General features: G+C 38.8%; 1 protein-coding gene across 29 annotated transcripts in view; it reads right to left on the minus strand.

The window, feature by feature from the left end:
- Positions 1-15,379, minus strand: part of SCFD2 (sec1 family domain containing 2) — a 394,530-nt gene that overhangs the window by 215,277 nt on the left and 163,874 nt on the right. For 8 of the 29 annotated variants that reach the window (XR_004958594.1, XR_004958593.1, XR_004958597.1 and 5 more), the window contains exon 6: positions 12,294-12,361. The exons of 20 other annotated variants lie outside the window; for them this stretch is intronic. Coding sequence is in view for 3 of the 9 variants with exons in the window: in XM_036253360.1 (XP_036109253.1) it covers positions 12,294-12,361 (68 nt within the window). In the remaining 6 variants the exon portion in view is untranslated. Of the gene's footprint in view, positions 1-11,115; positions 11,729-12,293; positions 12,362-15,379 lie in introns of those variants that run through there. One more of the 29 variants, XM_036253473.1, reaches the window with a different exon arrangement.

Raw genomic sequence — 15,379 nt, forward strand, 5'->3', positions numbered from 1 at the left:
AAAGACTTTGCAATTCTCAACTACTATAAGATAAAACTAAATCACCAAAATGTTCTTAATGCCTACATTCTTTTTGTTTGTTTGTTTGTTTTAGTGTGTGGCTATCTCCTTATAACTTAAGATGGGTGTTACTGCCCCGTCCCTGCTACGACCCAATAGCAGCTGTCATTACTAAGCACTCACGACGTGTCAGCCTCTGTTCTAACAATGCTGTGACGGACGTGCTATTAGGACACCCAGTTTTCCGATGAGAAAATTAAGATACAGAAACAATACATAACTTGCAGGGCCACACGATGAATTAGTAGCAGGAACAGGGTTCCAACCCAGACGGTCTATGGAACCCTCATCCTAACCCCTGTGCTAGGGCATTCATAACTTGTATTTGACCTGGTCGTGCTGAGTCCAGGTGTTATCAACAAAACGAGGGTTCCAGGTTAACACACAGGGCCCTGGGTCACAGAGAGCCGGAGGAGACAGGGACGTGGAACGCAGCCCGTTGCATAGTCCCACACTGGGAGAAATAGCTGGTTAGAGAGACTGCCAGACTCAAAAGGAGCCAAGAGGACTTTTTGCATAAATAAGAACAAATAATTTGATGAAATTTTATAAGGTCACTAAAGTTTAATGTCTCCCAAAGGGCTTCAGTGTTAAGTGGCCAAGGTATCCCATCACAAAATGAAAATAAAGTCCTATATTTTATGGAAACTGAAAAATGTCTACCTGTTATCTAAGCTCTGCATGTATTTGAAGAGTGCCTTTACCATTCCCAAACTGCCCACGATGTCTCTTCTTCCAGCCAAACAAACGACCTCGAGTCCCCAAGCACCTGGGACTTCGGGTCACAGACGCTATCACTTAGCAGATGTCTTCCAAGGGCCACAGCCTGTGCTGGATACATTTCTGGACCTTTAAGGACACTTATAAATGTGTGGATCTCAAGTTCCTGTTTACAAAAAAGTGGCGCAATGATAAGTGAACCGTTTCCAAATTGATCAGAACCGCTGCTTGTTCTGTTCTTTTTTAATGACAGTAAATAGTTATTGAGCTCTTTTTTTCTTTTTTATTATTAATCTTCATTTTAAATTACAGTTGATGTAATTATTAGTTACATTAGTTACAACTAATACATTAGTATCAGGTTCATTCCACCAACAGGAGGTGAAGGAAGGACAGGGCAGTGATGGTAAGAAAGAGGCCACAGCTGCCCTGCACGCGGGCCCCAGGTGACACAGAGAATGAAGCAAGGGCAACAAGCCGGGGCTGGCGGGGAGCATGGCCCCTTCCGAGGGGCAGCCACCATTCAGCTCCAATCACTTTACATTTTTCTCGAAAAAAACTCATCTATTAATTGGAAGTCTGTCTATTGTTCTCCTTTGGCTTACAATGGAAAGTTTTCACAAACGCTGAGTTGGCCAAACAAAACAGGGCCACAGAACAGCTAAGGCTTGCTTGTTATGAGTCTGCAATCTAGCTGGCCTCGGAGGAGTTGTAGGAAAGAGGCAGCCTGACTTGGGAGAATGCTGTCATGGGCAATTCCTTTGGGTCCCTTCCTCATCCCGGGTGGAATCGATGCTATGAATTGCTGGCAGAGCTGACTAAGTGCTACGCTGTGACCTGGTCACAATCAGAATGGTGTCTTTCAAACAAGGTATAGAGAGACACAGCAATGCCTGTAATCTTGACTCCCTTCATGGGAGAAAGTGACATTCCAGCCAGCCCTGCCTGCATACTGTTTCACATTACATAAACACAACTAATTGGTTATGACTGGTACAGTGATTAGAAATGCATTAGCAATTTGAATTTTTAAAAAGGAGACATTAATCAAGACTACTAATATAAGCAGCTACCAATGCTGCTGTCATTTTTCTTGTCTTCTCTTCCAAAATGTATTGTGGCTTTTAACATTTCAGCTGCTATCATCACATCATATTATCCATTTATACCAGGTCCATGCCTAATGGGATAACCTCAGAAACAACTTCTCAAGACTCAGTCACTTTGGTGCCAAATAAAAAAATCTAAAGGGAAAAAAAAAGTCCTGGACTCTGACTTCTGAAGCGTAACATGCTGACAAGCTCCAGCTCACTCACCGTGAAAGGGAAGAGTCCCTGCACGAACCCTGTCCTGGCAAGAACTTCAGCCACTAAATAGAACAGCTGTGTAACAATAAACAATGAGAAACAACAGAATAAATAGGTGGGGAGGAACCACTGGAGCCACTCAGTCTAGAATTAGTGTGCTGTACAGCAGACATGAAGAACTCTGGCTTTGGCCTCAGACGGGCCTCAGCTTGAATTCTAGCTCCTTTACTTAGTGGGTGCGTGATGGGTACTGACAGACATGGCCAGCAAGTCGTGAGTTAAATGCCTGTAAGAAGTGATGCTCCTTGATGCCCAAGACTCTGCCAACTGACCCACTCCAAGTGGACAACTTGCACCCCATTCGATGACCCAGGACCTTGTTTAAGTGTTCCAGACAAGAGAGTCAGGTCTAGGTACCTCAAGTGGAGTGATGTCTCAAAGGAAAGTCCCTTCCTATGCCTGATCAAGGGGGCCCTAGGTCTATACAGATCCCCAGACTTGACCCCTCAGCGTTCAGCTTCAGTAGAGCTGGGGTAGAACCTGCAATGCTGAACAACTCTCTCATGTGATTCTGATACAGCTGGCTTGCAGAATAGTTCTTGGAAACCACTCTAGAAAGAATCCAAATGGATCTTCACAGACACATCGGTGGTAACAACAGTCTAAAAATCCCCCATCATCCTGCCTCCTGATGGATCAAGCTGAACCACTCAAAACTTAAGTACATGGACTACATTTTCTTAATTCATTGAAAGATTATTTTTACTGAGTCATGCTCAATCCTATTAAATGTCATGCCCAGTCATATGAATAATTTTTTAAGGATTTACTAATAGAAAATGTTTTTTTACACTGCCTGATACTTTTTGATATTTTATAAAGTTGTAAAATGTATAAATGATTTCTTCTCTTTTTTCACTTTTGCTTCTTAGAAGCTGAGAGGTGAACATCTAACTGACCTTTATGATCTGTATTTTTTTATATTTACAGGTTCTTGATTTCCTACTTATATTTTAGTTGTACAGTAATGGCTTAACATTTTTTGTGAAAAAAATAAAATGTATACTAAATTAAGTTAAATGTCTGGCATTGCAGTTTATTGCAAAATGTAAAGTTACTGAAATATTAACCAAAACCTATGGTAACTGGGTTGCAGAGTGGAAGGGAAGTAGAATGAAATCTTATGTTTAAAATGGCTTTCAATAAATTTTTAAAATACAGTTAAAAAAATAAAAATCCCCATCCTGGGGAGCAGGAGACTAAAAGGCTCCATGTGCCCAGTGAGGAGCTTATTGGACTAGAATGTTGCTGGGCAGGCTCCATCCTGTTAGAGGGCCCAGCACCTGACTATGTCATTTAGACTATGGGCCCAGTGAGCTAGATCATCACACAAGATGGTTTGGATGCTATGTCTAGATATTGTTGGTGTACAATGAATATTAAATCCTACTCATGCTGGCTGGTGTCACAGAAACATGGGACCAAGTCTCTGAGAAAGAGAGAGACCAGGCCCATCAGTGCTCCTCTAGTCGTATAGGCAAATGCCCTGGTGTCTGATTACAACTTCACATGGTTGGACCAGCGAAGGCTAAGCATCAGGTGGTAACCTGACCTATAAGATTTTCTTCAGAGAAAAAATAATATAAGAAAGTAAATTCATCTCACCTATGCATAGCTTAAGTGTCATTTTCTTTCTTTTCTTAAAAGAAATTTTTTTTCTTTATTGATTTTGGAGAGAGAGGAAAGGAGAGGGAGAGGGAGATAGAAACATCAATGAGAGAGAACATCGACTGGCCACCTCCTGCTTGCCCCACACTGGGGATTTGGCCCACAACCTGGGCATGTGTCCTGATCGAGAATCGAACGTGCTCTTGGTGCACGGGTCGATGCTCAACCACTGAGCCACACCAGTTGGGCTTAAGTGTCATTTTCTAATGAAATTAAAACAATATTTCAATTCCAAATATGTATGTGTGAAAGAAAAACGACAGCATCAACTCCTAGACTTATTTTCTAAGTGGCATTAGGGAAGAACATCTAAATTTACTGCCAAGATGATGATGTGTTGTTTGTAATTTTTGGCTTATCAGGAATAGAAGAAATAGCTTTCTGCAGTACAGCAAACGGAGTTTTATAAAGCAAGTAGATTTTACAGAAAATACTAATCATGATCAAATTCTTCTCTCACCATCTAAACATCTCAGAACCAGTTCCAGACCATTAAAGGGTGAGCTGTTAATCTAGCCTCCATTCAATTTCAACCAGGTCTAGAATTAGAGAAAAGTGAAGAGCATCATGAAAATGTCAAAACCCAGTATTTATCTCTTCCTTCATTCAGCACCACAATTTTAAGAGTCCCATCCTTGACCGACCTAGCTGGCCAAGCAGCCAGCACCACAATTTAACAGTGGGAGCCAGGAATGCAAAGGTAAAGAACATACAGTTGCTGTAATAGAAGAGGTAGCAAACAACAATAGTAGCTGTATACTGCTAAGTGCTACATAGGGCAATGCCATGAGGTAGGCACTCATATCCCCATTTCAAAGATGGAGTAGTGGGGGTAAAGAAAGAACAAGTACCTTGCCCAGATCACCAGGTAGGGAGAACACACATGTACAAATATCAAGCACATGAAACAACACAACTGTAGGTGCCCCAGGATTGTCACAGAGCAGTACTGAGGCACAGGGTTCGCTTCAGGCTGGGATCATTAGGGAGGGAATAAGAAAGGCAGTGACATTTGAGTTGCATCTTAATGAACAGGTGTGAGTTTTACAGGTAAGATGGGGGGAAGAGGATATATTTTAGGTATAGGAAATAATATTAAAATATAGTACAGCTGGAAAATACTTTATTGTAGAGATGACAATAAAAGTATTTAAACCCTGGGGAGAAAAACAGAAGGGTTCTTAAATATATTATTTACCAGCATTTAAAGTCTTTCTCATTCTCATTCTCCTTCACTAGCATTTTGCAATTTTCCCATCCATTTTAGGCAACAAAGAGTTTCTCTGGTAAAGCTGCAACATATTTGCCATATTGAGGAGTGTCAGTGTCAGTGTAAGTGGATGGAGTCAGAACTTTCTAATTCTCTCATTCATTCAATAAATACTTATCAAGAGCCTTCCATGTGCCTCCACGCATGATCAGTGCTTGAGATACAATGGTGAAAAAAACTCATGGAGTTTATGGTCTGGGAGGGAAGGCAGACACTAATAAAATCATTACACAAATAAATAATAAACTGTTTATGTTAGACACATGGTTGGGTGCAGGGTGCTGAGCTAGCGTGGAGAGTCAGAGGGGCCGAACCCCTGGACATGTGGTCTGAACTGAGCTCCGAAGGGGGTTATTAGGTGGGGTGGGGAGCTAGTTGGAGAGAACTACTTGAGCGAGGACCTTCAGTCTGGTGGGAGTATACGGTATTTAAAGGACTGAAAATCCTGTGGCTGGAACAAAGTATGAGAGAATAAAGGAGAAACATCTGTAACAAAAATAAATTAATTAATTAATTTTTTAAAAAAGCCTCCAGAGTGCGAGGTGAGCATAGAAAGATGACACTGTACACTTCTGTACAGTCCAGTGCTGAGGCAGTGTGGGTGTAGCACACTATTTGGCAACTGTGTCTAGCTCCTCCCTACCCTGGAGAGCAATGACCCAGATTTTTTTCAGCCTGATCATGTCCATTTTTGCTATTTTATTATTTTAAGCAAAATACTGATTTTTTTCTCTGCCCAATTACAAAACAAAAGCCTAGTCCTTAAAAAAACAAAAACAAAAAGCCAATAAAAATGCCAGTATATATATATGTATGCTCCCAGATCTTTTTCCCTGATTTTTCACATACTGAACCTAAATTTAAAATAAATGTAAGCATAAACTGGCTCAAGAAAGAACTATAAATATAATAACTATAAGGAAGTAATTAGGGATTTGATATTTTGATTTGTACACACCCTACCAAAAAGTTCCAAAAAATATACTCCGGTGGTTTTCATTCTATTCTCAACTCTGTGTAGAGCTGCCCTGATGTGTAACAGCTTCAACACTTCCATTCTAATGTCTGGAAGGGCTGTTGCTCTAAATGCTATAATCACTCTCAAGTCAAAAGCCATTAAATATCCCTTTCTAAGTAAAAGGCTGCACTCATCTTCGATGATGTCATTTTGTCTGGGCTTCTGCGTTCTCGGGGAGAACAACTTGAAATAATCAAGAATATGGTGTGCAACTCCCCAGGCGACAGAAGTGTGAGGTTAGGAGGGAGGAAGGGAGTAGGGACATGGCAAGCAAAAGATTAAAGTTTAAAAATAATAATAAAGATACAATTACAGAATAAATTGGTGCTGTGCAATCTGTTTCTAGGAACAAGATTTAAAGTGCTCTGAGTTTCTTTTTAATACATGAAAACATATACTTCACTTCTTGTACATCAAAGGGATGACCAAAATACTGGGAACTATGACAAATGTTATTGTTTACTTGGTAAATCATGCCTCTACTTTGACAGAAAGGGTGTGTAGTCCTAGTTAGGAAGTTTCCAATCACATTTTCACCAGGAAAAAAACCTTCGCTGGCCAAAGATTGAATTCTTTGCAAGGTGGTGATTTGTACAGAATAGAAACTCCAAATCCAACATCACTGCATTTAAAAAAAAAAAAAAAAAAAAAATCGGATTTAACCGTTTTTCTTCACCACAACAAAAATAAGGAAATAAAGAGTCCAGTTATTTTTAAAGTATAGTTAGGACAAAACCACAGCTCCTAAAATTAAAACGCTAATCAATTTGCACATTAGAAAATGTAAATTGTTCATGAACACTGCACCGTATCAGTTTCCTGTTCCAGATGGTTCTCTGTCAGGTTGGCAAGAGGTGCAGGCATATGTCTTGTGTTTAAAATGAAAAGAGAAACAAAAAAAGAAGGGGGCTTCATTTTATAAACACTTCAGCGAAAATTACAATTCCGTTTGGGACCAATTCAGTCCAGGTGCTAAGGACAGAATAAACAGGCAACACACAAAGGCAGAAAATGTCAGGCTTCTATGGGAATTACATTCTTGGTTACATTTAAAACTTCATTTCAAAATTCACACCAATATCACTGTCATTGTGCACATGTGTTCTCCTTCTGGCTTTTCAAATGTTAATCTTCTCCTCTCACGTAATAAAGTAATAAGTCAAAGCCTAGAGCCGTTTGTGTCTCTTTTTAATTTTCTTCTGCTGCAATTTTAGGCTGAACTGCTTATACCTAAATGTTTTTCCTCCTACCCAAGATCTGAACGATCCTCCTTTTAGGTGTCGAGGATCCCCCTTTATATTCTGATTGTACTTGTGAGGATAATGTCTCTTAGAACTTGGAACACAGATCAGAACTAACATTCTCAACAACTTCCTTTCCAATATTAGTTTTAAATGTTGACCATAAACCTGTGACTTCTTTATTCTAGACGTTATGACTTTAATAGGTAAACTGCAAAATGCAATGAAAACAAAATCCCACCTGAAACCTTCACTTGGGAAGCACATATGGGATCTGAGTTTCTACTTATCAGTAGATCATCAAATACACATCAAAATACCAACAGCAGTTTTCACTAGGTGGTGGGTTTATAGATAATTTTTTTCTGTGTTTGTTAAAGATCAAAAGATCTTTCGTATTCTATAGTAAACAAGTAAGATTTCTATAATCAGGGGAAAATCTGACTAGAAATATTTTGAGAAACACATAAACAGATTGTAGCTTTAAAATTCGTCCAAATGACCATATCTGCCCTTCTAAGGCTTATATTCAAAGAACTATACATAATTACACAGCTCTGAGTGCCAGGGACAATTACTGCTACTTGAGTGTGCGGGGGCCTTCACGTGGTGAAAGCAGCTTCAGCTCTAAGAGTTCCTTTAGCTGACAGTTGTTCAGATGCTCTTTTCTAACACACTCGTGAAAATCCCAGACAGTTATTCTTGGGCATACATGGGTGGTGGTGATCAGTAAAATCTGAAATGAGATATGATCATAAAGAGAGCTAATTCCATTATTTCTGCCAGGAAAGAAGTGTCTCGAAATGCTTGAAGCAGGGCAGAGGACCTAAAGAGACACCTCTCCAAAAAGGACACAGAAATGGCCAACAGACATATGATAAAATGCTCAACCTCACTAATCATCAGAGAGATGCAAATTAAAATGACTATGACGTATCACCTCACACCTGCCAGAATGGCTGCCATCAACAAATCATCAAACAAGTGTTGGTGAGGGTGTGGAGAAAAGGGGACCCTAGTACACTGCTGGTGGGAATGCAGACTGGTGCAGCCACTATGGAAAACAGTATGGTGTTTCCTCAAAAAATTAAAAATTGATCTGTCATCTGACCCAGTGATCCCACTTCTAGGAAGATATCCTGAGAAGCCTGAAACATTATTCAGAAAGAATATATGTACCCTCATGTTCACAGCAGCACTATTTACAATTGCTAAGATCTGGAATAAAAAAGTTGTGGTACATATACACAACAGAACACTATGCAGCTGTAAGACAGAAAGATCTCCTATCCTTTGAGATAACATGGAGGAACCTGGAGAGCATTATGCTAAGTGAAATAAGCCAATCAAAGAAAGACAAACACCATAGGACATCGCTTATTTGTGAAATATAAAGAACAAAATAAGCTGATGAACAAAATAGACCCAAAGACACTGAAAGGGGTACAGTTCAGACTGACAAACCTCAGAGGAGGGGGGGTTGGGGGTGGGTGGATGAGATAAACCAAAGAACTTACATGCATAGCCAATGGACAGAGACAACAATGCTGGGGGGGGGGGGAGGTGGATTGGGGGCAGGGTGTGTCTAGGCGAGAAAAAGGAGAACATTTGTAACAAAAATAAATTAATAAAAATTGCAACAAAACAAAAAGAAATGCTTGAAGTAATTATTCAGATCTTCATCCATTTACAGGTAAAATATTAAACTCAAGAAAGGAATGATAAGATGTATTTTTTTAATGCGAAGATATAAAATTGGTTGATTAGTGAATGTTCTCGTGGCGGACGTTCTGGCTTTTGTAAGTTAGTATCCCTTCTCTTGTGGAATTACTCCAGCACTATTCTTAGTGGTAATGATGGACTGTCAATCACAGCTCACTGTCCATTGCTCCAAAACCCTGCCCCACCTCCCACCTGCCTGCCACCTCACAACACAGTTAGGGGGCTTAAGAGTCATCCTTTTTAAATAATTAATTATTATTTTAATGTTATTACATTTATTGGGGGTGATATTGGTTAATAAAATTACACATTTGAAGTGTTATAATACATCATCTATATATTTGCAAGAAGAGGGTCAAATATAGGATGATGAAAGGAGTCACAACGTTGGGTGGTAAACACTCATGACTCATCTTGGTCAAAAGGAGCCCATTTCTCCTGGCAACAGTGACTGAAAGGCAGCTTTATTTCCTAGGATTGATCTACAACCCCTAGGAAAAACAAGATTTTTTCCCTGGGTTGCTATTCTGGAATGACATAAGCCAGGGATGGCTGGGACAGAGGAGAGGTCACAGTTGTGATAGAAAAGAATGAGGTAATACTTAGAAGGAAGCAAAGTGGGGAGATACAGAGTCCTGATGGTCTGTTGGAGCCCTGCCCCCACTCTCCTAAGTCCAGCTGTCTCTGGGCTTCCCGTGAGCAAGTATGAAAGGCAAACACCAACATGGGAAACGTATTAGCAAAATATGACTAAGTATTAATAATCTTAATAATCCAGTGCTCTGATTTTAAATTATTAAGAATAAAATAAATAATTCAGTAGAAAAAAAGAAAAAGATCCTAAGCAGCATATATGTATTTTTTAATAGTTACTCAATAAAATGAAATTTATATGTGGCCTCTATATTGTTCCTTACATTTCCAAATTTTCTACAGTAAGAAGGTATGACTGTAATTGTGGAGGAAAAACCTTAGAGTAAATATAGTAACATATAAAATTACATTTAAGAGTGTTAGGCTGGCATCTAGCAGCAGGCAGGATGAGTGGGTAGGTGTGGAGTCAGAGATGTGGAGAGAAGTCTAAGGGCCAGTGTGTGCCTGAGGAGAAGGAAGCATCTTTGGAGAGATGTAAACAGCATCTCCAGGGAAACAGATGGGCTGCAGGGAGGGGCCGACTGCTACAGGGGTGAGCTGAGTCACTGACTCTGTGACTCCCCTCTGCGAGGAGAGTGGTATCCTGAAAAAGACAGAGGGACATTGAAGAAGGGCTGAGTTAGAAGTAGGAAAGGGAGTACACTGACTCAGATAAAAATAAAAAGCATATGAAACTAAAACCAAAGATTAGAAGAGAAAAAAAAAGACCTTAAAGTCACCTAAAGAGATTCTTATTTTGTGATGAGGATCCTGGGTCCGAAGGAAGCTAAGCAACTTATTTCCAGGTTACACACCCAGGGGCATATTTAGGAACAGAAATAAGGCCCCTCCTGCTTTTCAACCAGACCACCCCATCTCTCCTATCTGGTCTATCGCTATGTGTTCAAGAAAACTACCCGATATGCTATGCATTCCATTTCTTCTTTTTCTTGATTGAGATATTTATACCACATCTAACATTCAGTTAAGAATCAGCAACAATAAATCTCTCTCTGTCACAAACACAATTATGATTACTGGCATCATGTGCAGACACAATATTTAGTGATATAGACAGTATGGCTCATGCATTTGTGCACATAGAACATATCAGGGCAAAAAGATCTGTTCCAGTGTCTCAGTTAAGAATGATCGCTCTTATGAAGTGGCATGGAAAAAGCAGGCTCTTGAGAAAGCAATCTGTAGTGATCCCTTAGTATGTTAGCCAAATTACTTAACGAGTAAGCCACCGTAATAGGCAGCTCTAAATATCTTTATTCACAGCTTGTGATATATTTTAAATATGAACTAAATATTTTAAACTTCACTTGATAAAGCTGTTTTGTAATATGTGCTGTGGTTAACTATTTTAATATGTTGGACAGTAAAACTAAATGTAACAGTTCCAACATTTCTCATGGGAGTGATTTAGGGCAGACATATGTTCTTCATCAGAGTTTCCAGCAGAAATCTTAGAAATCTAGAGGAAAAATAGACCCTATTTATACTAAACAGCATTGCAAACCACAGTGGTAAACAACAGTCTGTTTTTTGTTTTGTTTTGTTTTGGCAGCTCTGAAACAAGAAATGTGAAATGAAGGTGATTCCTAGTGAAAAGTCTCACACTGAATACCACAACAACGGAGGCTCCATAAATTAGAACCAAGAGATGAGGCAGAATCCCTTCTGAAATGAATTTCCCCTGCATCCTGAAGTCCTCCGTCAGCTGAGTGGGTGGATTCTACAGTCATGATTTTGTACACTGTCACTTACTATAATGAGCTCAGGTTTTCACTCAAGTGTGGGTAACATGAAGACTGATGCTGAACTTTCAGGATCACGCTTCCACTTACCACACCACCATCCTTGTCGCTGCCAAGCCAATAGGAATGCTCAAGGTCTGAAGAACAACTTCTCAAGGGAAAGATTTGTGAAATCTTGAAAACTGTTTTTCAATGTGAATAGTGCCCTTAGGAGCAAAAATCTGCAAAAATGCATATTCTGAGTTTGACGAATTACTGAGGGAGAGCTGTGAGGTGAGGAAGAAGGCAGAGGTGATAGCGGAAAGGAAGCATACAAGGAGAAATTCATATTAGCTCCTCATCTTTTACAATTCTCCGTTTGGAAGTACTTCATATTTTACTAAGAAAACTAACTTTCTACAAGGCTGGGAAAAGTACTTGGCCAACTATGAAAAATGCTTTGTTTGAAAGACATACCTCTCTTAACATAATAAACAAAATGTCTATGCCTTGCGCTAATGGAGATGCAGGTTTTTATAATAAAGTGGCAGCCACGAATAGCAATAATAATTTTATATGGTCTATGATTACCAGAACTTTTCAAAAGAGGAAAGCTGTCATAAACAAATCATTGCAATAGGTTTTTACTCTTGGCTATAGAATGTGGCTTTGTTTTAATATAAATAAGGGCACATACACATTTTTCCATTGTAAAGAAGAACTAAAAATACCATGAGCTGCCTTGCACAACCTATTGAAAAACAAATGCTCAACTCCTTCCTCATTTGAAGTTGATAAAGAGACTTTCCTCTGTTAGATATCCCACTTGAGAGGTCACTAGACTATGCTTACCTTCCCAGTGTCCTTAAAGAATGGTGCTTTCCGAATGGGACCTGCCTTTCCTCTCCTGTTACATGTGGCTGGTGCCACGCAGGGCGATGGACAAGTGAGAAGGAATAGAGAAGCAAAAACTTAGGAAACAAAATCACTCAAAATCAAGACTTTTAAAAAACTGCATGTGATTTAAAAAGTCATGGTCTATCATGAAGGTAATTTATAGATTTTATCCAAATCAGTGTGAAGTTTTGATTATTCTGGCAAGAGTAACAAGAATCCTGCCATTATTTTAAGCCAAAGTTTTGGAAATTATGTAGTCAAGGAAGCACAGCTAAAGATCTTACGAGAAAAATGCCATCCACAGAATTTGAGGAGAACTTATGCACCATCCTTTCTACAAAACTTACTCTTCACATTCTAATATTTTAAAGTCTTAAATGGTCTTAGAACTCAATTAGTACAATTCTTGCCAATGCCTAAGTCTCAGTGTCTGCTCCTTGTGGTGGGAAGCTCTTCTCATGGGGGTGAGTCAGGCTTTTTGTCTGGCTTTATTTTCCTAAGATGTCTTCCTTGTTTTTATCCTCACCCAATGATTTTTTTCCATTTATCTTCAGATAGAGTAGGAGGGAGGGAGGGAAGAAAAGAGAGAGAGAGAGAGACATCGATTGGTTGCCTCCCGTATAACTCCGATTGGGGCTGGGGATGAACCGCAACTGAGGTATGTGCCCCTTGCCAGAATCGAACCTACAACTCTTTGGTCCAAGAGCCGGTGCTCTAACTGCTGAGCCAAACCAGCCAGGGCTAAGATGTCTTCCTTTTATTGAACTCAAACTGACTCCTAGAATTTTCTGTCCAATAAAAAGAGTTCTGTGAGAAGTCTACTTCCACTTAGATGGTATCTTTACAGAATCAACTTGGAAAGAAAACCTATGCTACTTCACTGGTAAACTTATGCAATATTAACATTTAAAAAATGTGATTTTTTTTTCCCTTTAGTTAATAGAAGTCAACATAGGAGGTCACTAGGTCTCTTCCTTTGCTTTCTGATATAACTGTAGTATATCACTTCATCTGCCTGGGATCCTTCAGATTTCTAGTAAGTCCTAGTATTAGAGATTCAAAAGCTTTCCTTTGTGATCAATACCTGAGTCAGTATCTAATACAAAAAAATGTAACCTGGAAACCCACAGGCTGAATTCTGGCTTTTAGTAACACAATATTTTAGAATATTAAATGTGGTTAATTTTTAAGTTTAAAAAATTCAGATTTCTGATTGCTTGATAGAGTGGCAACTTCTGATTCATGTTCTCCTGGCAAAAATTAGAGGATCCCCAGTTTGACACAGTCCCCACCACTCCCTATTGCCTCCTTCATTAAAACTGAATATCCTTTGCTAATTGTCATTGTATTTTCACTGTTGTTTTTCTAAAACTTAACCTATTTTACTTATTTATATTACTTGCTGGTCCTTGCAAGCTTTTGAATTTGAGACTCCTATTACAACCCATGGTTTAAAGCATTTTAAAAGTATGGAGTTACTATGTAATTATGATTTTGGTATCAGTTGAAAGATATGAAGAAAAAATTCTGTAACTTCAGTAATATCTTTACATGAATTTATATATTATAAATCACAATAACAGCACAAATATGTGTGTGTTCATATGTGATAAGTAATACTGTTTATGAAATATCACCTGATATTTCCCCAATCCTTGTCTATACGGGATTCTATATGGTCACACCCAATTCTTTGTTCATAGATGTCATTTAATACCAAGTCATCACATTCAAATTCACACATTGTGGATGCTAAATTATACTTTGTATAATATAATATTATGTTGTTTTGTAGTGTTTTCTGTTTGTCTTGTCTCTAAAATGACCATAAGCTTTTTGAGAATGGATATTGCTTGATGATAATAATGGTGGTGACAACAATAAAATAACAATGATAAAAATAATGATGACACAGGTCATAGGTAATACATACTGATGGCATATTATGCACCAGGATCTGTACCAAGCACTTTGGATGTTTTATCCCATGAGTTTAGTACTATTACTATCTCCATTACAAGTCTTATGGGTAGGGTTTACAGAAAGACTATTGTTTTCCTAATATAAAAAAGGGCAGACTCCGATACTCTATGCCTTTTACTTTCACCCTTTTCACCTTTTGACTGAAGCATGGATACAATGTGTCAAGAAGAAGTGCCCACTTAGGACCATGATGTCAAAACCATGCCTTCAGGAAGGAAGGAAGGGAGGAAGGGAAGGGAAGAGGGAGGGAGGAAGAAGTCAAAAAGAGTTCTGCTGCCTGTCTCTGAACTTCCTGTTGAGAAAAATAAATCCCTGTTTGGTAAGCTAATTTAGTAAATTTTCCAGTACATATATCCAAATGCAACCCTAATGCAATGATATAGTAATTGATAATCCCAAGTTATCAACAGGAAGTAAAAGAAGAGTCTAACAAATGTAAATTACAGTTTCTATGGCATTATCATGCCTCTATCTTGAACCACTTATCTTTTAGATACTTTGAATCATTCATTCCCTAGCTTTACACTGAGCCTAATTAAATAGGTCTAATCTCTATTGACCTTTTCTTTAAAGATAGTATAAAATTCAGGGAAATAAATTAATGAGTAATATAAAAATTCCTTACCAAAAAGACATTTTTTTCCAAAATAGTTTTGGGTGTTAAAAACCATACGCAAGTTTTGTTTGTCTTTGTTTCTTGTTTTTTTCCCAGAGCCTTCTGACCAACCAATCTTAGCACACTGATCTGCCCCTAATAGGTTCCAGGTGTGCCAAAATGCTTCTTCACTTCAGTTCACAGGTCAACCCTGTAGGGCCTAGAGTGGCCAGAGCCCTGGGCCTCGTTGCCTCTCACCACAAGAGGCCTGTCTGTTTACCTCTGTATACATACTATACAAACAGTTTTGCTGTCCATGTGTCTCACACTGTGAATAAAAGTAGGAAGAGATAACCTAAATTACAGCTAGATGCTCTCAAAATAATAAAATCAATGGTGAAAAAAATGATCTATTAACAATACTACGTGGACCAAAAATGAGCTCACACACATAACATTGCTA

The sequence above is a fragment of the Molossus molossus genome, unplaced genomic scaffold (assembly GCF_014108415.1).
Source record: "Molossus molossus isolate mMolMol1 unplaced genomic scaffold, mMolMol1.p scaffold_m16_p_1, whole genome shotgun sequence".
In the NCBI taxonomy this organism is placed as follows: domain Eukaryota; kingdom Metazoa; phylum Chordata; class Mammalia; order Chiroptera; family Molossidae; genus Molossus; species Molossus molossus.